General features: G+C 37.8%; 1 protein-coding gene across 7 annotated transcripts in view; it reads left to right on the top strand.

Moving 5' to 3' along the window:
- The window catches only part of sema4ba (sema domain, immunoglobulin domain (Ig), transmembrane domain (TM) and short cytoplasmic domain, (semaphorin) 4Ba), a 112,312-nt gene that overhangs the window by 60,680 nt on the left and 26,728 nt on the right, over positions 1 to 24,904 (top strand). For 6 of the 7 annotated variants that reach the window (XM_067418953.1, XM_067418950.1, XM_067418951.1 and 3 more), the window contains one exon: positions 10,078 to 10,442. In XM_067418953.1, coding sequence (XP_067275054.1) covers positions 10,337 to 10,442 — 106 coding nt within the window. In that variant the 5' untranslated portion in view covers positions 10,078 to 10,336. Of the gene's footprint in view, positions 1 to 8,957; positions 8,977 to 10,077; positions 10,443 to 24,904 lie in introns of those variants that run through there. The other variant, XM_067418955.1, reaches the window with a different exon arrangement.

Genomic DNA, 24,904 nt, shown 5'->3' with positions numbered 1-24,904 from the left:
AAAAATGCTGATCTGGAATCAGTTGTCATGTTAATTGAAGTGAATTAAATATGCACCAAAATTAAGAGCATAGCAGAAACAGCTTTTCATTTAAATATCATTTTACCTGACAAAGAGATGATGGCATTAGCAGGTCTTTGCGTAGCCACGTCTGTGCTGTTCTACAGTTCACAGACCTCACATCTGTTATGGAAATTTCTAGGCAGGAGCGAGAGGACAAAATGAAACTCCGCTAGAAATATTTGCACATCTGACTCTGTCCCCGTTAGAGGTATTTTTCATTTTAAAGAGACGGAGGTAATGATATTCCTGGGCCATTTCATGGTCATATTTTACATTTTATCCACATTTATCTAGTTAGGTCACCCATTTAATTAAACTAAAAAGCAATGCTTATCATCCGAGAAGCCTAAAAAAATCTGCATGATCATTTGTGGAAGCTCCTTTTTTAACATTTTCAAACTTGAATTGAGCCTGCTTTTTTTTCGTCTTTTTTTTTTTCGCTTTGGCCATTTAATAAGATTTTAATTATGCCATTAAAGATCTTTGAAGGAACATATGGATGTAATTAAAGCTGGCCAGATCACCCAGGGAGGAGTGGGATATTAATTACTCTAAGCTGGGTCTGGGGATCAGCTCAGTGACGAGGACAGTGGGAAACTTCACAATCTCAGATCCAGCACTTCATGATTCACTGTTTCCATACATCACAGGAAGTCAAATGGAAACTTTACTCTGATGACACAGTGCCTGTGAGCAGGTGTCAGCATCACTTCCTGTACCTGTGCGGCTGAGTCACATTCCGAAATCACATTGCTTGTGTTCTCTTGCTTGTGTTCTCTGATTTATAGATGTCCATATGTTTATGGGCTCAAAGTTTGCAGAACTTCTGCAATGGACTGTTTCAACAGGCACTTAGAGAGCAATGAGTCATAGTTTTGTCACACATGTGCTAGTTATTCTTTAAAGTCCCCTTGAGTCAGGACACATTCCTCATCTCACACATCTGCTTCTGCACTCACACATCCACAGACACGAGTTTTGAGTCTGTGCATTCAAGTCCTAAGTCAAGACAGGCAAGTCCAAGTCGGAATGCAGTTTTAATAGTTTTAAACTTTATTTCAGTCGCTAAAATTTATTTCTATAGCTCAATTTAAAACAACCTAAAGTTGAACAAAGTGCTTTACATTGATACACATATTCATTATTGAAAACAAAACAATAAAAGATTATTTTAATCCCTATAATACACAAGTGGGGTGACCAAATTTCTCATGGTGTAATATGGGACGGGATGGACAGGGATGTACGTTGCCTGTTGCTCACGCCTCTTGTGGTCTGATTGGTTGAAGGACTATCCAATTGCGTTCAGAGTCATTTGAATTATGTCCATTGATCACGCCTCTTGTGGTCTGATTGGTTGAAGGACTATCCAATTCCGTTCAGAGTCATTTGAATTATGCCCGTTGATCACACCTCTTGTGCAGTAGAAACACCTCTTGTCCCCAGAGCAATGTTCAATCTTAAATTGAGCTTGGTCTGGTGATAGGCAGACAAGCTTACATAGACATCAGTGTAGGTTGCAGAGTATGGTTTTTTATATAGCACTTTTGTGTATTTAAATGTCTGAAACATAAAATAAACTGGTGGTTGAAGTCGATGAACAGTTTGATATATGACAAGCGCTGGCTGAGCGAGTCCCTCTCTGGCTCAGTGCCAGCCAAAGCACGAAAGCAGAGCTAATCTTAGCTGATCATACGGTCCAGGGACCAGAGAGTGATCATGACTCTGATCTTTGGGTTTAGAAGGTATAGGCCATTAAGTCTTTCCAAGTCCAGTCACGAGCCTTCTTTAATTATATCGAGTCAAGTCGCAAGTCATCACATCTTAGACTTGAGTCCACAGCACGCACAAACACTGCTGAAATGTCTAATCATTTTATTTATTATTATTGTAGTATTTATTAATATTTTTTAATGGAAGTTTTATTTTAATTAGTTAACTTTAACAAATGTTAACTTTTTATTTTAGTACTTATTTATTTCAGTTACTTGACAAGGCAACATTTCTAATTTCCACTTTATTTTCAACTAATATGTATATTGTATTTTATTTCAGCTTGTTTTAGTTTAGTTTTTAGTTTAGTTTTAATTAACAACACTGGTGTCTAAGGTTTCAGTGCTTTTTAATGGAATTATTATTATTTTATTTATTTTTTTCCCAGAAGAGGAAGTTACCGTTGCATACTGAACAAAAGAAATGCATTAGTCTTCTGGCTTTGCTTCAAGATCATTTTATCCCATCGGACAAACATGATAATCTGGACAGCTGGTTCTGTAGTAAACCATTTCTATTTTTATGACATACAGGAAGTGACATCTGATGCCATCGTCACATATGGCTCATGTTCCAGGAGATCACGGAATTATTGACGGGCTGTTGGCTGAATAGAGATTATTTATGTACTTGTTAACATTTGCCATCATTTTAATTATTTTTTGTTCAGAGGATGAAAGTTTCCTACTTTATGATGATGCAAACCATTTTGTTTCTCATTTTTTTGCATATATATATATATATATATATATGCAAAAAAATGAGAAACAAAATGGTTTGCATCATCATAAAGTAGGAAACTTTCATCCTCTGAACAAAAAATAATAACAAAAAACACAGTGTTTTTTTAATTAGTAAAAATCTATTGTGAAATATATATATATATATATATATATATATATATATATATATATATATATATATATATATATATATATATATATATATATATTTATTTCACAATAGATTTTTACTAATTAAAAAAACACTTTGTCCCAAGATCCTTCCAAAAAATACCCTCCAAATGATTTGTTTTCATATTAGAAATCATACAAAGAAACCACATGGATCTTAAAAAGCTTAACTACCCAACATATATCAATTCAGTACAAATTAGACAAGTTAAAGTTGTTTTGCTATTGGATTTATCCGAATGGTTAGCATTTAAAATCATGCTTTTTCTTTGGGGTCATTAATTTTAGGATTTGGGGATGGATCTTTTTTCACTTTTGATAATGAGTATTGAGTTGATGTATGGCTCCTGCGTTAATCCAACCGTAAAAAGAAAGGGGAGAGATGTATTCTATCTGCGTGATGACAGAGAGACCTTTAGCGTCCTACTTCAGCTCCCATTTATCCTCTTCCTGTCAAAACTTGAAATTAATGAGATCACATTGCCATTGGTCAACTGGGACGTCACTCCAGCGTTCCCAGCACTAGGAAGGCTAATGAGTGAGCAAGCCTCACACACCAATATGGCTGAAGCCACAGCCTTGACCAGTGCAGGACACATTCCTACCCCAGCATATGGACAGCAGGAGGAGTTTGACCTTGTAAACATATCTCTTGTCTGAACTGAGATTGAATGCAGGGGAAGGTGGTGAAACACTGCAGCAAATGCAAAATACAGCAAACTTATGAAGGTAGATATTTGTGTGGTGATTGTTGAAGTATTCTCACCAGAATATTCAAAGATTGTTCTTTCAAGGCTCCATATTTTATGTATGTGAATATATATGGAGCTAGAAATATGACTAAATGATCTGAATTTGAATTGTATAAATCTGAATTATTGACAAGTGTAATCTAACAAAATTGAATATTATGTTGCATTTTACATAGTTCTGAATTTGAATTTTTTAAAATGTTGAATATAGAACCTTTGAAATTGAACACATCTGAAATGTTTTTGTGTCGAAATTGTTTAGACATGTATTTTCAAACAGCAGATATTTTGTTCTGAATTAATCGACTGGAAATATTCAGTTTTTGAAAATACAGATTTAAGATTTCAGATGAAGAAGAAATTCAGATCATCAAATTCAATATTCTAAAATACAGATCATCAAATTCAATATTCTAAAATTCAGATCATCAAATTCAATATTCTAAAATTCAGATCATCAAATTCAATATTCTAAAATTCAGATCATCAAATTCAATATTCTAAAATTCAGATCATCAAATTCAATATTCTAAAATTCAGATCATCAAATTCAATATTCTAAAATTCAGATCATCAAATTCAATATTCTAAAATTCAGATCGCAGAAATTCAGATCTTACAGAAAGTAGGCCAGAGGTCATCAGGGAAGAGTAAAGGATGTCAGAAAAATCCAACGGAGCACCATATCTGATCATTTCATTTACTATTTGTAATGAAATAAAGAGAAAAGATCAAACAACCCCTTTATACTTTTTTGTTTATTTTAGATTAATGCACAGAAAAATTTCTAGATTTCGGCTAGATTTCTCATTTTTCGTGTGGTTTACCGCACAATTAAATAAGGTTGGGTACTGATTAATATTTTATATATCAGATAAAAAAATTTTTCTGTGAAACGGGTTAAGTTGCACAGAAAAGTTGCTTGATCTAGGACCTGCCCAGTACAGTTTAAGAAGCGGTAGTCTTCTACTGCTATAAGACTACTATTTTGTTGAACAGACCTGGGCTGAATCTGAAATCGCCCCCTATACCCTCAATACCTGCAAACAAGTTTCAAAATCCGGCCTATCAGGTAGAGTACAGAGTCAATTGTATGTACTGTACAGTGTATTGGGGGGGATTTTTGGTGGTATAAATATATTGATTTTGTAGTAATATTCTCATCAGTGTTCTATCAGCTTTTACATAGGCCTACTTAAATCTGCATATTTGTGATTTTACCCCAGGGCGTTATGTCATTTTATAAAGGCCATTTTTTAAATCTTATTAAATGTATGCATTTCATGTTCAATTCTTACATTTGATTAATAAATGCAGTTATATTAGTAAGACACTAGGGCTTTTACCAATCAAATTAATTAATTTAAACTGCTAAAATAAAACAGCAATGAATAATGTTATGAGATTGATGTTCTAAATGTTTGAATATACAAATAAAAAAATGCAATGATACTTTTAAACATGAAACTAAACCGCCAATAGGTGGCAGCAAGTGATCGTCTTAATGAGTGAGTCATTGAGTCGTTCATTCAAATGATTCATTCAAAACGCTGATTCATTCAGTTCAAAACACCGCGCTGAGTGTTGTTCCTTTGGAACTATATTCGTTGGTGAAATCATAGTTGAAATAGAAAAAAAAAAGGTTTTTGAGTCTAAAATGTAAGTACCTAATAATGAATTATGCTACACAATTCACGATTGCAATGTAGCTATTTGAAATCGTTTGCTCACTTGTTTTGATTTCTCCACGAATGTCTCACAAAGAGATAGGCAGCGCCAGCCTCAACGCGACTTTGTTACCAGATATACACTCCATTATCAGTCGCTGTTTACATTGAATATAATAATAAATAAATTATCTGGTTATTTTAATGTTTTATTTGTCCTGTCGGGAAAGTAAAACCCTCTTTGATTTGTCCCAGACAAAGATAATGTGGAGCCCTTACAGTCAGCCCTGTGTGTTCATTCATGATTTCTCTCGTGCTGTAAAGCGGAGGTGATTGGTTCATGTCGTGAGCGCTGCCGTTTGTTTGAACCGAGGGCTACAGTGATCTGTGACTGTCACGCCATAGACTGTTAAAAAATAGGTCACGCATCATTAGAGCATTTCCCATTATTATTGTTAACAACTTCACCCCCCACCCCCAAATGATCAGATATGGTGCTCCGTTGGATTTTTCTGACATCCTTTACTCTTCCCTGATGACCTCTGGCCTACTTTCTGTAAGATCTGAATTTCTGCGATCTGAATTTTAGAACATTGAATTTGATGATCTGAATTTTAGAACATTGAATTTGATGATCTGAATTTTAGAATATTGAATTTGATGATCTGAATTTTAGAATATTGAATTTGATGATCTGAATTTTAGAATATTGAATTTGATGATCTGTATTTTAGAATATTGAATTTGATGATCTGAATTTCTTCTTCATCTGAAATCTTGAATCTGTATTTTCAGAAACTGAATATTTCCAGTCGATTAATTCAGAACAAAATATCTGCTGTTTGAAAATACATGTCTAAACAATTTCGACATAAAAACATTTCAGATGTGTTCAATTTCAAAGGTTCTATATTCAACATTTTTAAAAATTCAAATTCAGAACTATGTAAAATGCAACATAATATTCAGTTTTGTTAGATTACACTTGTCAATAATTCAGATTTATACAATTCAAATTCAGATCATTTTGTCATATTTCTAGCTCCATAAATATACACCAATCTGGCATAACACTGATTATCTCTTCACCACAGCACCTGTTAATGGGTGGGATATATTAGGCAGCAAGTGAACATCTTGTCCTCAAAGTTGATGTGTTTTGGTGGCCAAATTGAGATGGCTAGACGACTGGGTCAGAGCATCTCCAAAACTGCAGCTCTTGTGGGGTGTTCCCGTTCTGGGTCAGTATCTGTCTGCAGTGGTCCTAGGAAGAAACTAGCGAACCGGCCACAGGGTCATGGGCGGCCAAGGCTCACCGATGCATGTGGGGAGCTACTGTAACAGACGAGCTACAGTAGCTCATATTGCTCAAGAAGTTAATGCTGGTTCTGATAGAAAGGTGCCAGAATACACAGTGCATCACTGTTTGTTGGATATGGGGCTGTATAGCTGCAGACCAGTCAGGGTGCCCATGCTGACCCCGTCCATCGCCGAAAGTACCAACAGTGGGCATGTGAGCATCAGAACTGGACCTCAGTGCAATGGAAGTAGGTGGCCTGGTCTGAAGAATCACGTTTTCCTTTACACCACGTGGGTGTTTGAATGTGTGTGCATCGCTTACCTGGGGAACACATGGCACCAGGATGCACTATGAGAAGAAGGCAAGCCAGCGCAGTGTAATGCTTTGGGCAATGTTCTTGGGTCATGCCATCCATGTGGATGTTACTTAGACACGCATCACCTACCTAAGCATTGTTGCAGACCATGTACGCCCTTTCATGGAAACAATATTTCCTGGTAGCTGTGGCCTCTTTCAACAGGATAATGCGTCCTGCCACAAATCAAAAATGGTTGAGGAATGGTTTGAGGAGCACAACAACGAGTTTGAGGTGTTGACTTGGCCTCCAAACTCCCCAGATCTCAATCCAATCGAGCATCTGTGGGATGTGCTGAACAAACAAGTCCGATCCATGGAGGCCCCACCTCGCAACTTACAGGACTTAAAGGATCTGCTGCTAACATCTTGGTGCCAGATAGCACAGCACACCTTCAGGAGTCTTGTGGAGTCCATGCCTCGATGGCTCAGGGCTGTTTTGGCACCAAAATAGAGGAGCAACACAATATTAGTTATGCCTGATAAGTGTAGATTAGAACTTGCTTTGTCCTTTTAGTTACTTTGTGCTACTTTGTTGCCATATTATGTTGTTATTCGGTATAATACCATCTTAGATGTCATATATACTGTTGTTAAAAAAACTGCCATAAATCTGTCGTCATCAAGCATCAAGTAGTAAAGTGTTTTGTGCCTTTAGGACTTGTCTGATGTTGATTCATCACCACGATCATCAATGATTCAGCAGTTCTTCAGTAACTCATTTGTGGAAACCTAAACCACATTGACTTGTAATCAGTTTATCTCATCATGCTGTGCCAATATGAATTTGAGATGTGTTTTAAACAAGCAGCAGTTTTTTTTCCGTTTGGGGAGTCCGAGGTCTGTCATGCTCCAGATGGAAAAGTAGCCTTGTCTCTGTCTTCTTTTTATTCAGGGGCTGTCAGTTTGTACCTTGCTCTCATATTGTCTATATTAGAGCAAAGCATCCTTTCTGTTTTGGCAGCTGTACAGTAAATTGGCCTGCAGTATCACTCTTAGAGCTTGATGCCAAATTACATTACAGTTTTAAAGCAAAAATAGACATGATGATCTGCAGAAGCATTATTGCAATACAGTATATACTGACCATCTTTTTAAAAGGATAGCTCACCCAAAAATAATAATTATGTCATCATTTTTTAACCCTCATGTTGTTCCAAACCTGCATGAAGATATTTTGAAGAATATTGGTAGCCAAACAGTTACTGGTCACATTGACTTCCAAAGTATAAAGAGAGAAAATACTATGGAACTCATTGGGGACAAGAAACTGTTTGGTATATATATACCAACTATATATATAGTGTGTGTGTGTGTGTGTGTGTGTGTGTGTGTGTGTGTGTGTGTGTGTGTGTGTGTGTGTGTGTGTGTGTGTGTGTGTGTGTGTGTGTGTGTGTGTGTGTGTGTGTGTGTGTGTGTGTGTGTGTGTGTGTGTGTCTGTGTGTGTCTGTGTGTCTGTGTGTGTCTGTGTGTCTGTGTCTGTGCCTGTGTCTTCAGCACAAGAAGGAAATGAATACAGGTTTGGGTCAATTATAAATGATAATAGAATTTTCATTTTTGGGTGAACTGTCACTTTAAGTTTATATAATTCAAAGCATGTATGTTTTAGATATATGTTAAATGATGTCTGTTGAAAGCCAGACTGCATTTACTGTTTCTTCAAATACTAATTTTACACCACACCCCATTTGTTAGCCCTTAACTGTTGGCAGTTCATAACAATAAAGTATACACATTTGACATTGATATTAAATCCTAAACCTAAATGGGAATTGAAATTGGATTAGCTTTGTGGTTATGCTTAAAAGGCTTGTCTGCATGGCCAGGGTAATGGAAACCACTTAAGTGTTAGCCCGCTGACATATTGGGCTGAAGACAGGATTGTGTTCTGTGCTATAACTATAGATCACATATCAAGTGCAAAGCTATTCAACTTATTAACAGTCCATTTAATTTGCCCGGCAGTCACACTCCACGTATGCATTTACATTTCTTATCTAAACGGGAACAAACGAGGCCATCTTAGCAGGAGGCTGGAAATTATACATTATATTGTATTATGTTCTCAGAACAGTGCTTTATGGAATGGAACTGATGAATGATGATGGGTGATTATGGGAAACAACTATTTTCCAAACTATGCAACTTAATATGTAAGCAGAAAATGAGGTATATTCCATTGTCTAATAAGTGATACCACCATTTCCAGGAAGCACTTATTTATTGCCTTATCATGCTTACACCCTACTGAGAAGACCGGCTTACGTCATTGTCCATGTTGGTTCAGACTGGTTGTTTTGGTTTACCAACAAATGCTAGTGCACCAACATGGCATTTCCTGTGATATTGGCTGACCAAGGAATGGTCAGTTGCTAACACTAAAATGTAACATATTCCAGTGACCAGCAGTGGAGGTCTTTTAAACCGAGCAGTTTTCTAACTTAGACCCAGACATGCTCACCTTAACGATTAGAGTCGATTAAACACAGACATAGAGCACAGACATAAATATTGTGTACATTTATGTCCCTTAAGGCTACATATTCTCATTCATGGAGCAATTCTTGGCACAATCCAAATCTTACTGATGATTATGAGCGATATAACCCCACACGGAGAGTTTATCATACAGGTAGGAGATGGCTGGTTTGAACACCCATGTCTCCTGGTGCTTTCAAGCGTGACACAATGCAACTCTTTCACACTGTGTTGTGGGTTTAGCCTAGCATGAAGAGGATGTTTGCTTCATTTAGAAATGCTTGCAAAATGTGCATCTGGTCTTAATTATGTCAAAGATTTTTGTCAGTTTGTCATTGTTTTGGGCACTTTTCGCTTTGAAACCAACTGTAACAAGCTCGGGCTACCTTAAAGGGTTAGTTCACCCAGAAATGAAAATTCTCTCATTATAGTTACTCCAACCCCGTAAAACTTTCCTTCATCTTCGAAACACAAACGAAGATCTTTTTGATAAAATCTGAGAGCTTTCTGTCCTTCCATTGACAGCTAGGAAACTGACACTTTGACAATTCGCTCAAATGTGCTGCGTAACACGAGAATGAACCTCATTGGTTCTCGCACGTTATGTGAACATGCATGAGCTTCAGTTTACCACAACCAATCATTAGCTTTACAATCTCTTTATGAACATAGCTTTTCTCAAAAAGATCTTCATTTGTGTTTATTACCCACCAGTAATAAAATATTTCATTATCTCCTTTTAATGTGACCTTTTCTGTGTTTCTTGTTGGTTACAGATTGCTGAGACGCCTATTTGACAATCTACACAAGCACATGGAGACTGATTTAGGCCATATCATCGTCCTGGAGGACTGGTTTCTTGGTAGAAATCCACCATTGTGAAGCCTTGTGGAGGTGACTATAGTCATCACATCAGTGCACGGCTCTCCTTTACAGGAGTTTGAGTAGAAGAAGAAAAACAAACAAGCAAGGGAAAAGATCTTCATGAGCGGCATAAAATCCAGAGACAGAACACACTGAGACACAAGAAGCAAAATGTGGACACTAAACTTGACGCGTGTCTCTTTCCTGTTTGTCCTCCTGGTCGGATGGGTTCAAGCAGCAGAAGACGACGTCACCCCTCGCCTAAGTTTCTCTTACAGTAAGTGCACGGACACGCACATGCACAACTCACTCTGTCCATTTACTGAAAGTGTGTAAAAGAGCCAAATGGTATGAGACTATAAATAAAGGCTGGTGTGGAGTCGACTTAAGAGCTCTGATGGGGCTACGGGCTGGAAACCCAGTCATCGCCCATAGACAGTAACACTTGCTGAAGTGTTGATAAACAGAAAGCAGATATCAAGGGCTGATTGGTTCATGCTGGCCCCCGGCATGTTTGTATGGAGGTGGATTACCGCGTTTACATAACCACTGTGCCACTGCGAACATAATGTGCAACATACACATGCATCTCCACGTCAGTCGTCGAAGAATAACAAAGCGTCTATTTAAAATTTCTGAGCCGTCTCATTATTCACCAACAGCATAATACGTCCCCTCTCTTTCAACATCTGTCATGTTAAAGACAAACCACTTCCTCTCGCGTGAATCGCGGGCACTTTTGGGTGCGTCCATTCGTGTTTTTGCAGGCTACAGTGAATTGTGAAGAGAAGAGGCACACTGAGTCTGTAAACACCATGTACTATGGCTTTATTAAGTAACTATGGGACTATTGATCATGTTAGATGATCGCTTTCATCACTCAACTACACAGTCTTTTGTGATGAAGAATGTTGACGCCTTTCAAGACAAAAGTATGGTTTTGTTCAAGCGGTGGCGTGCGGCACGTGGTTGTCTCTCATGTAATAAATACAATTGCACACTACATAGTCTGAAACATAAATGAGACTATTTGTTGTTTCCAAGTCCACAAATCCTCATAGGGTCCTAGGCTTGCTGTGTTTGTTCTTTGTGTCTTCATGTTGGACAAAGATGTCAACCCATATTTACACCCACCTTTCCTCGCTTATTTTTCACTCAGGTTGTGATGGGGGTTAAACTTAACCTGCCTGAACATGCCGAATGCCTCTTTTGAGGGTCTCTCCTCTCCTCTCCTCTCCTCTCCTCTCCTCTCCTCTCCTCTCCTCTCCTCTCCTCTCCTCTCCTCTCCTCTCCTCTCCTCTCCTCTCCTCTCCTCTCCTCTCCTCTCCTCTCCTCTCCTCCTCTCTGTTTTTCCTTCTTCTCTTCCTTTCTTATTTCGTCTGGTCTTTTCTTCTCATTTTGTGTTGTCTTTTCATCTCATCTTGCCTTCTCATTTTGACTTGTCTTTTCCCTTCTTTTCTCTTTGTCTCACTTAAAGGATTAGTTCACTTAAAAATGTACCCCCATTAATCCTTTAAAGGGGTACTTCAGCGCTGAGAAGACGAATCTGTATTTAAACTGGTTCATGAATGTATTAGAAATGTGAAATAATTTTTGAATTTGGTGCCTTCTAGACTGAGAAAAGACAGAAAATGTACTTTTGTCTCATTGGGATGAAAGACTACAATTCCCAGAATGCTTCGCTGTCCTGTGAGGCCACTCCCAAAGCCACCACTACTGGATTACAGTGAGAGAACAGACACTACAATTAAAAACTGAACGTGTCTGTTCAATATAATGATTGAGCACTCTTGTGATGAGAGCTGAGGTAATCGCGACTACACTCGCGGCATACATTCACAATGCGAGTTCAGTCTGGCGCATTTCAGTTCATGCCTTTACAAGCTTAACTTTCATAGAAATTAATTTGAGAAGTTAAAAGACTTACATTGCTCACCATAGCTCCGTTTAAATGAGTGCCTGTAGCTGCGAGCTGAGCTGTGAGTGTGATCTCCATCCCCCATGCGCGGTTTCAAGACATGCGGAAATGGCTCCCTCTGCTGGCTGTAGTCTTTAGCCTTTGGCCAAACATTCCTCCTATGATGCAAATATCGTCAATTTGCATCATAGGAGGAATTTTTTCAGAAATAAAATGCATAAATCTCTTGTCTCAGGGGGATATGAGGGGGAATCACAATCATTTGAATATACTTCAGGGTTTCTACTGATACCAGCCATATGCTGATCGCTGAAGTAACCCTTTAAGGGGATAGTTCATACAAAAAGTTTTTTGGGGCACTTTTCACTTTTCAGCCTCTGGAAAACCAATTATAACAAGCTTTGGCTAGTTAGGTTAGTTACCCCAAAAAATATAATTCATTCAGGAACACTTAAGTCAAAAATACCATAGACAATTTTAGCCAACTTTTTATTGGCATATTTTGCAAAAGTTACATTTGGCAGTGAGGCTCTGTTCTAAATTCCTCATCCTTTTCATGAGCTCCATGAAATGCCAAGACAACCTCCCATTTTTGGGGAGAGCAACGTAAATCCCCCCCATTGAGACCAGAGCATGCATCAGTGACAACAGAATAACATTGATTAAGTTAAACACAAGTTGAAGGAGGAGCTGGGGAGGAGGTAGGTTGCAAAGCAGCGTGCAGTGGAAGCAGCCAGACTCAAGCTGCGCTTAAGTTTGAGAGTTGCCAACTGAGTGCATAGGAATCGGATCAGCTGATATGGGTGGCGTTGGATTTTTGCCAATCAGGTGAGGTCAGCTGATAGCGGAGCTAACTAATGCTTGATTTCTGTCATCATTTACTCACGCTCATGTCGTTCCAAACCCACAAGACTTTCATTCATCTTTGGAGCACACATGAAGATCTTTTTGAGGAAATCTGAGAACTTTATATACCACCATAGACAGCTACACAACTACCACTTCGACGTTTCAAAAAGTTCACAGAGATCATAAAACAAATCCATATAAATTAAACGGTTTTGTCCAGGTTCATCACTAAATGATGAACAGAATGAATTTAGGCTTTAAATTACATACAAACATTAATCAACTTGCACATCAGTTGTGGTAAACGGTGAATAATTGATGACAGAATTCTAATTTTTGGGTGAACTATCCCTTTAATCTCTTTGCTTTTTTTCTTTCTTTTTTTCTCATCTTTTTTATGTTTCTTCTTTTCCTTTTCTCTCGTCTCATCTGTCATTCCTCAGTTCTTTCTACTTACCAGTATTTTCTTTGTTCGTTGTGTCCTTCACTGTGTTGTCCTCTGGATCATGCTCTATTGTAAGAAAGAATGCAGCTGTTCTTTTTACTGGTGTTTCTCATCTGTCTGTGTAATACCACAAGGAATCCTGTTCATTCTCTCAGTTTGAGTGTGTTCCAGTGTATCTGTGCACTGTCACTCACCTTAATGGCAAATGTCATGCAGGTAAACCTGAATGAACAGAAACAGAAGGGCTGAATTCACTAAACATTTGCGACACTTTATCACATAAGACTGCGTCTTATTCACTAACCAAGTCTAGTTCAACCAGCAGCTTAAATGTGCGAAATTAATTGTGTAATGTGTACATTTGCAAAAAACCAAATATAGACTTCTGTATTTGGCTCACACTTAGAATAAACAAATGCTTCTGTAATGTTGAAATGGCTCAAATTACTGCCAATGAACTGTTCAGTGTGTGCAAAACTAGTTAAGTTAAATTCAGGAAACTGTGGTCACACTGACTCCAGCTCACTGATGTAAAGTCTCTGAAGTCTCAAAACCTGTACACTGATGTAAAACACACTCCGATCTGAACAACGGCACACGTTTTACTAAAGGAAAAGAGCCAGGTTGTCTCTCCATCCCAGTGGCACAAACATTCTCCTCCCTTTGCTGGTTTCCACCTTTCCAGTATTCTAATAAAAAAGCTAATATGGCATGAATAATGAATGTGGATTTATGTGTGCGTGTTACGGTGTGTGTACGCTGGTCTGCTTCTCATTATGTCCCTATCAAGAAGGATCACGGGTTGTAGGAGGAGAAACTGCTCAGCCTCTCTTCTTTTGTTCCTCTCTTTGATACACACCATGTTGCAGTGCTTAAAGCGCATTAGAAAGCTATTTAAAAAGACACCTATAAGCGGTTTACACTAGAGCTCTCTGCTTATCCAGCCATTTTCTCCTGGTAAAGCTAGGGAATGCTTTTACAGAAGGAATGTCTAGGTTGCTAACTGGTCTGCTATGAATGAAGGTTACAAACCTTGGCTTATGCACTTGTAATCCTTGATTTATCACCGTAGCCTAAAATCGAAATTACTGATCTGCGGTATGATATATAGCATGCACATGGTATGGGGATCAAGCTTTGTGCAGTGTTTGATTCTTTAAAAGATTGTGGCTGGAGGTGATCAGACATGCCTGAATCACCCGAGACCTATGGAAGGCTTCCAAAACATGCATCAAGTGTCCTTTCATATCCAGCCACATGCATCACATAGCTTCTTAGGTGGCACATTGTAACATGAGAGGAAGGAATGTCTCTTGTTTACTTACTTATAGGTGCTGGATTTTTAACCCTTCAACCAAAGTAACAAATTAACCTATACACACTATGCCATGTGAGTAGCAGTGTTTACATGGACCCTAATAATCCGATTGGACTAGTAGCACAGTTAGAATAGAAAAGCCACATGTAACCATGTCAATCGGAATGAATTGGGCCAATCCGATTAAAATTTCATTCGGATTGTAAGGGGTGGTTTAAACCTTTTCTAATCCATTCAACAGAACGTAAACACTTGATCGGATTGAAAACCGAAACTGGAAAGTACTGTGTATGTAGAAACAGCGTAATGGTGTATGATGCGTGGAATGAGCTGTCGTTATTGTTGAATAAAGTGTCATTTCTAAAATCCTCCTTCCACTCATAGTCAGTAAAGTGGAGCAGGACAACGTCCCATCAGACCTTGCTTTTACCAGCGTTTTTACTGATAAACAAAGCAGCATGGCACAAAGCTTCATCTGCTCGTCGTTTCCTAATTAGGACTAGAAATAGATCAATATTAACACTACGTCCGAAATCGCATACTGTATGAGTAGGCACTACATTTAAATTTGAATTTACTTTGCGACCGTTAAAAAGGACCCTCTATACAGCATGAATGTGCGTAGTATGAATGACATTTGGATGTACTACATCCGCAATGTTGTCATTATCATGTGACCTACATGAATTTTGACCATTCTTCTAGAAGCGCATTTGTGAGGTCAGGCACTGATGTTCGATGACAAGGCCTGTGTCACAGTCTCCGCTCTATTTCATCCCAAAGGTGTTCAGGCCAGTCAAGTTCCTCCACACCAAACTCGCTCATCCGTGTCTTTATGGGCCTTGTCTTGCGCACTGGTGCGCAGTCATGTTGGAACAGGAAGAGCCCATCCCCATACTGTTCCCACAAAGTTGGGAGCATGAAATTGTCCAAAATGTCTTGGTATGCTGAAGCGTTATAAGTTCATTTAACTGGAACTGAGGGGTCAAGCCCAACCCCGGAAAAACAAGCCCACACAATAACCCTCCCTCCACCAAACTTTACACATGGCACAATGCAGTCAGGAAAGTACTGTTCTCCTGGCAACCGCCAAACCCAGGCTCATCCATTGGATTGCCAAACAGAGAAGCGTGATTCGTCATTCCAGAGAACACGTCTCCACTGCTCTCGAGTCCAGTGGTGGCAAACTTTACACCACTGCATCCGACGCTCTGCATTGCACTTGGTGATGTAAGGCTTGGATGCAGCTTGTTCGTTTTTTTATGTTGATCATTGCTATGCTAACCAGACTTCTGCAATTTCAGTCTCAGTATGACATGGAGGAATTTTACAGACTGCTGTGTGAGCTGCAAAATAGACACCACTCATTTTCATTGTGATTGAATTGATCTTGGCACGACTGGAGTATATTAGAGCCACATCGTGAAATGCTGCTAAGTTCTACTTATGAATCAAATCTGTCAGACCCCTCAGGCAAAAGCAAACACACAGACTCCTACACCAACAAATAGAAGTGTTTGTGTTTCCTCGATCGTTATTTGTTTATTGGCACCTGTTTACGTTACCATGGTGTCCCAAAAGCCATTCTGAAACTGGACCATCCTGTAGTGTGATATAATTATATCATAGTGACTTTTGTAAACTGCAGGTTTGTTTAAATGCAAAAGTTGTTTTGTTGTTTCATAGGGAAGATTAATCAGCCTCTATTTCCCAGTAAACGTTACCACACGACTCATGAAAACCCTAATTACACCTTTCTTCACAGCTTTTGAAACCTTCCTGCCTTGTGAATCGCAGTAAATTCATTTAACACACTTTTTTTTATCAAACCTTCAAATGCAGCACTTGGCGTCATGCACATTCATCTTCTTTCGTTTAGTTTTGAGGCCTCCTCTGTTTGAACCAGGAGTGTTTATATGCGTTCTACTCGCCAAACTCATGTTTGACCTACCCAGAATTCCAGCGGTCACCATGGTGTCAGTGCAAGCTGCCACTTCTGTACTTCTCATGCTAACAAGAGAGACGTTGTGCCAGCTCACCAAGCAAACACAAACCTCTCTCCTGAACGTCTCTACAGATTTTACTTGATGTCTTAATGTTTTCCTTTCTTGGCCTTCCCGTGACTTCAAACTGCTCTTTTATTATATCATCTTGTTGTTCAATATTTCATGCTGAGTTTCTAACTTTGGAGCTGGGAGACCCGGCCACGCACGCAGGTGGAAGAGAACAGAATGTTTCTGAAGTGTAAACCGAGACTTGCGTCATTCCTTTCTCCTCCTCTGGAGAAACTCAACAGTCATTTCTCATCAGCGCAGGGCATTAATGAAAACAGAGCAGTGTGAGAAGGAGATGTACGATTCCCTTCTGGGAAAGCGGTTTGTCCTTAAAGGGGAAAGACACTAAGAGCTCACTGTAAAAGAGCATATTTTCCCTAGAGCATTTTGCTGACCACTTCCTTTGGAAGCTTGTTTCTGCCACGGAATAAAACGATTTAAAAGATAACTGAGACTTTTTATCTCACAGTTCTGACTTGTTTTCTTCCAGAATTGTGAGATAAAAAGTTAGAATTGTATTATTATAAAGTCACAGTTGCCGTTTATATCACGTTATTCTGACTTAATAATTTGCTAAATATATATCACACAATTCTGAGGATTTTTTATTTAATTTTTTATACTGTGGCAGAAACAAGCTTTCATAAGAAAGGGTTGTCTGCCTATCACCAGACCAAGCTCAATTTAAGATTGAACATTGGTCTGGGGAGTCTGCTCTGTATTTTCTACTGCACAAGAGGCGTGATCAACGGGCATAATTCAAATGACTCTGAACGCAATTGGATAGTCCTTCAACCAATCAGACCACAAGAGGCGTGATCAACAGGCATCGATCCATCGCTTCTCTATCCGTCATTGTGTTAATCCAGCCAATAGCGCACCAATATGACTTTTTATGAGCATTATCAAATATTATACTATGAATGTGTTTAAACACAGACTGTATTCAGAAGTTTAAGTTTGGTACGATTTTTTAAATGTTTTTTGAAAATTAAGGCTATATTTATATAATCAAATCTACATTAAAAACGGCAATAATGTGAAATATTACTGCAGTTTAATAAAATTGTATTATATATTCAAATGTAATTTATTCCTGTGATCAAAGCTGAATTGTCAGCATCATTACTCCAGTCTTCAGAAATCATTTTAATGTTTGAAATACAAATCATTTGTTACATTATAAATGTCTTTACTATCACATTTTGACCAATTTAACGCCTTATAGCTAAATAAAATTATGAATTTCTTTTTTTTTTAATCATTACTTCCTGATCCCACAGTACAACTACGTTTATATATATATATATATATATATATATATATATATATATATATATATATATATATATATACACACGTGACTTATCTGTGTGTGTATAAAATGTAATTGTACTGTATGTATTACAGATCAGACTTGTCAGTGTTTATTCATGTAAATGAATCCCGGTGCAGCATCAGCTGTCTTTCTGGCAAATGCAGCAATGTTTTATTGGAGAATGTGCGAGTGAAGAGAACGTCCACACAGCTGAGATGAGCATGCATATGTTTTTGCCAGATTAATGTGGTTTGCATTGTCATAAAAAAACAGTCATGTTCCAATTGCTTTTAGTTTCTGGCAGCCTTAAGGAAACGATTTTCATTTCAGGGTGGTTAGGGAGAATTTTAGCTTGAACATATATGAGCATTTTAAATGATCTCAGATGTCTTCAGGACAAATACAGTTTGCTTAAAATTTACTTTGTTTCACTTTTGTACAATTTTATATATAACTAATGTCACATATCTACAGTGTATGACTTTGTACTTTGTAGACACAATCATTTTCTTTCTGCTCTTATTATGGAGAGTGGTTAGTCGAAAGCTTTTATAGGTGTGTGTGTGTTACAGGCACTATTAGACTTTTACAGGCTCTACTTGGTTAACAATGCAAAAGTTACTTTCAAACAAGGTATTAAGATCCTTCTCTGGTCTGAATCCATTCTGTTTGGGGTCTAACATAGCTCAATAAAAAGAGAAGATTTTGAAAGAGTGTTGTAGGAAGATCCCACTAGGGATCTATAGGCTGTTAGATGAAATTGAGATGTTTCCGTTTCAGATGCACTTAGCAGACCTCAGCGGTTCAACACAACTCTTTATTTGTATATTGACCTTTTTTATACTTAATACTAGAGCTGACGCTTATATTAAAGACAAGTGAGCCTCTTTGATATTTTACCATCACATGCAATGACATTTCATTTAATTTAAGTGTCCTATATGCCTAAATTCACAAAGCTAAGAACTGAGAAAAGTAAAAGTGCATTACTTCGCTTAGTTTCAGATCTGTGTAGTGCCACACCACAACAGCTTGATGCTGTCCACACTAGATACGACAAAGCAAACATTTAAAATCGTTCGTTCTTTGTGTCAGAAGTAGGGCAAGCGCTTAATGCAAGTCCGAAAAAGAACGGGGCATCAGTTTACTGTGAGGAATCTGTCATGTTGCTGTTTCCACTGTAGACAGCAGCGCTGATTATAATGGGTCCTTTCTGCTTTTGTCGCGTTGCGGCACACATGGTGTGAGATTATGATTATGGTTTTGAAGCTCTGGCTTCCATATCTGTTCACCTTGACCCATGAATAACCGTCTTTTCTTTGCCGTCACCATAAAGCACAGAATTGAAAATTCATAGCGTGCTCTAAAGCTTCTTAGATGGAAACGGATTGATGTTTCTGTAAAACTTGTCATCATAATCCTATAAGCACCATTTACGACAAAATAATTGAAGAGAACATTTTTCCAGATTGTTTTTCCCAACATCAAAAGCGGCATCAACAGTCAGCACTTTGTCATTAAGGCAACAGGGGGCTTGTCATTCTCCTGACACCTGGAGATGACATCATTTATCCTTCACCACATACATTGTTTACTTGTCGCTCGAGAAGGTGAGAAATAATGCACAAGTGACACTAATCACTTAAAGGTTTTTCTGTTTCGCTGTTTAAATTCATGAAACAGAACTTGTTATAGCTTTTTCTTTCCTATTGTGATGTATATCTCAGTGAAATGGCTTCTTGAACAAGAAAACATTTAGGGTGGGACTTGATTTTGTACAACGACAATTATTAAATGGTTGTGGTTTGCTATTGCTGTGATCTCATGTGAGTGACAGTTTGTCCCGCCCTCATGCCATAAACATCATGTTTATTGTTTATGGCATGAAGAGATGTTGTTGCCTAAGGAAGGGGGATTTATTTTAAAGGGTTAGTTCACCCAGAAAGGAAAATTCTGTCATTAATTATTCCCCCCTCATGTCGTTCCAAACCCATAAGACTTTCGTTCATCTTTGGGGGACAAATTGATCTGAGAGCTCTCTGACCCCTCCATAGACACCAAAGTCATTGCAACTTTCACAAAGATATTAAAGACATCGATAAAATAGTCCATGTGACTCCAGTGGTTCAAACTTAATTTTATGAAGTGACGAGAATACTTTTTGTGCACAAAACCCCCCAAAATAATTACTTTATATAATGTCGTTCCACACCCATAAGACCTTCGTTCATCTTCGGAACACAGTTTAAGGTATTTTATATTTAGTCCGAGAGCGTATCTATGTGTATACACACTATACTGTCCATGTCCAGAAAGGGAATAAAAACATCATATGTTTGGGTGGTTTTACTGACACCTATAGTGCTCAGCTAAACAAATGTATTTAAACACACACCATAGATCGCATGCTCCATTGATAAATTAACTATCGTTATACACGATCGTGTCGTTTACTGATGTTTACTTACGCGACGATAGCCAACAACACAGACATTTGAAGCAGTTTTACTCACCGGCTGCTTCCAAAGCAGGACCGAACCTTTATCGCTGGGACCGCTCCGTCAAAAACACACTTCTTTGGTATGATTTGGTGAAGTCCTGTGACAGCAGTGACCGTGGAGATCCACTTTTGCGACGAGACTGAAGCGATGTTGTGAAGCTTCCCGTCATTTCTGCGTTCAAATCGGTTCAAATGCAGCGCTGCCTTCCCGGAATGCTGTGCTGAAGCGTTGAAGTCGTTCGACGTCACCCATAGGAATAAAGTGGAGCGCGGCGCGGACTATAACGACATAAGTGTTCACGGACGACTGGATCTGCACCTGAGTGAGTGTTTATGGGCGTCCATTTCCTCTCTCGCTTTAGTCACACACACGCGCGCCTACCGGGAGAAGAGCCCGTACGGCCCATACAAGGACCTTCCGCTCTATCGACGTCAAGCCGACCCATACTTGAAAAAAACTCTCCGAAACTTGTGAGAAACCGGAAGGAGTATTTTTGACACAGAAATACTCCATCAAACGTCCAACATTAGTTTTTGAAACTTTGTCTATGTTTAGGATGGGAATCCAAGTCTTTAACAGTGTAAAAAGCTCAGTATGCATGAAACAGCATTTCACCCCCCCTTTAAGACACTCTTCTGCGCGAAGAATTAGCCTTTATATATATATATATATATATATATAGTAAGTAAAGCGCTTGCTTTTCTCAAGAAACACTATATATATATATATATATATATATATATATATATATATATATATATATATATATATATATATATATATATATATATATATATATATATATATATATATATATATATAGTGTTTCTTGAGAAAAGCAAGCGCTTTACTTACTCAAACCAACAGTTCTGTATTTACCTTGCATTGCAAACAAGCAGAGATGATCCAAATTGTGTGCGGCACTTCATTCGCGATAGAGGCGGGGTGGAGTTATGAGGTTATACCGACAGCTTGAGGATCCAATGGAGTTACAAAGTTTAGTCACAAGCTCTTTTTAATACTTTTCAGTGGTTGAATATTTGCAAACCCCGCAGACAGGCGTAAACGAATGACTAACAGTAATGATTTATAAATAAAAAAAACGAAATATGGAGATATGAGATTTCCGCCCGAGAGCGACGACATAAATACTGAATTGTCAATTTTGATTTCATGGTTACTTGAATAGTTCAGCACTTCCAGCTATACGGTGCGACTAGGATTACAGTGTGTGTAGGATTCTAATAGGCATTTAACTTCACAGCGTTTTCCTCTGAAAGCTCAAATCATCAGATCCACTATTTACTTAAATGAGCCGTCTGCTGAGGCCTAAACAAAACAGAGCTTTGATCTTTCACACTGACGGCCAGATTGCTGCACGCAGTCGCTCTTTTCGACGGGATGCTCTGTGTCTCTAATTAACTTCGGGCATGTACTGTTAGAGCAGCCGTAGGGAATTCAGCTCTGAAAACCCAACATGGAAGGGTTCCCTAAAAGCCTGCATAATTAATTTCTCTCTAAATGGATTAGAAAGCAAATCGCTGCGGATATGGCAATCCATTTAGTAGTGGCTTTCTTCAAAAAAATGACATGTAATTGCATAATGGCAGTAATGATCTCATATTGCTCAAAGCAACACAAAGAATCTAACATGGCTGTAGAATACAGTAGATTAGATGGAGGAAAATACAGGAGACTGTGAAGATAGATGAGGGTCAACAAGACGAGGACGTACGAGTTATGATATCGGCACAAAGAGACAATAACTACTTGTCTCATAAGTACCTCTCTTGCTTGTTGACACTCTCAGCCCTCTTTCCCCATGAGTGGGAACAGGATAAGTCTTTTTCCCAGCATGCAACAGTGCCGCTTTGAGGAAGCAATTCGCAGCTGTCGTCATGGAATTGCCCTATGGGAACTGACCTCAGTCAATTCAAACAATAATACCACAGACTCATTGAGAGAGAGGCCGTATTGTCTGTGGGGGGATTGGTAATGTTTCAAGACATGAGAATCGATGACCAGGACATTAGAAATGTGGGGTTAGCCTGGGTCGTCCCGCCACCCTTATATAAGCTTATTTAAAGTTATTATAGTTCATTTTCTGGAACTGCATTCCATGTCATCCTTAATCAGTTTTGTTTGTCGCAGTTCATTGTCAGTGCCGTGGTTTGTTTCACAATCGCACCTTTTGAAAACCGCATAAGTGGTTACAGACAGACGTCGTGAGCTTGCAAACACACAAACTAAAACAGCCTAAATATTGGCAAAGATTTTCCTTATTTGAAATGATCTGCATTTAATTAGTGCTGGATGTGGGCAGGTGTTTATACAGCTCTGTATATATGTTGCAGAATGTAATTCTTTTAACACAACTCACAATGACCTAGAGTAAAATATTAATTGTATTTTAATAGTAATAGTTAACAACTAGTGGTGCTTGCATTGCTATTACACCTGATCATGCTTAAGCTGCCTCGTTTATCACTATCTCTGATAAACAACTAACTGGAAGTCATTCATTATTCAGTATAGGAGCTCTGGGAATTTCCGACCATATAAATGATTGAATGTGAATGCTGGAAATAATAATAATACAAGAATGATATTATATAAATAATAAATTAATAAAAGTATCAATATTTTATATTAATATTAATACTTTAATATTTAGTAGTGCTGTCAAATCAATTAATCAGGAATAATCGCTTCTAACTAAAGTTTGTAAATATGTGTGTGTGTATATATATATATATATATATATATATATATATATATATATATATATATATATATATATATATATATATATATATATATATATATATATATATATATATATATACACTGTATATACATATTTACAAATTTTGTGAGAGATTTTTGAGCGTCTATATATTATACATTGGGAAAAAATTGGTGTAGGATAAATTTTTTTAACAGTTTTTACTATTCCTAGTGTTGGTATATATATATATATATATATATATATATATATATATATATATATATATCAAAAATATATATATATACAAAATTTATTTAACATTTTTGTTTACAGTAAATTAACAATTTATTCAACATTTTCTGACATTATCACATCAATTTATACGCTATGGATTAGAACATTATTTATAAATTAAGAGAACTCAGTTAAACTTTATTACTCAAAACAAATTAATCTTAATAATGTCAGATAACTTTGATAGAAAGATATGTAGTGGATTACAATCAGCTGTTAAATTTAAGTACACAATTAGATTATAGTCAATAATTACAAAGCTTTTGTTCAATGTGAGGTGTAAAATTTCACATAAGCAATTAAAGAAAAAGCCCTTAATTGAAACAAGGTCAGGTCAAAGTGTCTGAATAATTGCAGATATATATATATATATATATATATATATATATATATATATATATATATATATATATATATATATATTATCCTAAATTTCACAAATAATTGAAAAGAAATAGTAAATAACGTATCATTAAACAGGAAAATGTTGTAGAAAGACTGAAATATTTTTTGTACAACGTATCCAATCATTTTTGTCTCATCATTTTTCAATATAATGTTAAGTAATTCTTATTAGCTGAAACACAACTCACTGTCATCATGTGGATTTTACAGTGAAGTGTTCAGTAAAACGCTCACATGTGTGATTTTTCCCTGATGGGGCCCAATTATTTGCCTCATTGTGTGAGCTGCAGGGAGAAGCATTACAGCTGTGCCTCTCTGGAGAATAATTGAGGGAACGCTTTCTGTCTGTGCAAATCCCACTTAAGCCCTGTTTGGTTGCAGCTATTGCCCTTTGTCCTTGTCTCACTAAATCGCCATTAAATTTCTCCCCAAACCCTCTGAAATGAGCGCTGCCAGTGTTGAGTGGTGCCCTGTTTCATCCTGTAATCAGAGCGAGGGGAAATACGAGACACACAGAGGCTGAGACCCCAGTAGCGTGCCACTAATGTGCCGTGCTGATCCCCTCCTGCGGTTTAGCAGACTGGATTCAGTGGTAATAAGCCCTCCTGGTTGAGGACTGATGCCCTATTATTACCGCATTGTCTCCCCCGGGACTCAGGAAGCAGACCTTCTGCAGCAGCTCCCAGAGACACGGACGCTTTTAGAGTCTTACCTCAGCTCAAAGTCACCCACAGGAGCATATTCAGTGTAATCATTACATGCTCTCCAAGTAAGACCTACCAGGAGGAGACGGCTTGCTAGGAATCTTTAAATTAGGTAAATCGATATCAGTTTGTACGCCATTAAGCATTGACCTTGGATTTTATATGATATTGGTAAGCACTATGTGGGCACTTGCTTTGTTTTTTG

This window comes from Pseudorasbora parva, chromosome 16 (genome assembly GCF_024679245.1).
Source record: "Pseudorasbora parva isolate DD20220531a chromosome 16, ASM2467924v1, whole genome shotgun sequence".
NCBI lineage: Eukaryota > Metazoa > Chordata > Actinopteri > Cypriniformes > Gobionidae > Pseudorasbora > Pseudorasbora parva.
The sequence above is the reverse complement of the archived record's forward strand: the minus strand, read 5'-3'. Positions and strand labels throughout refer to the sequence as shown.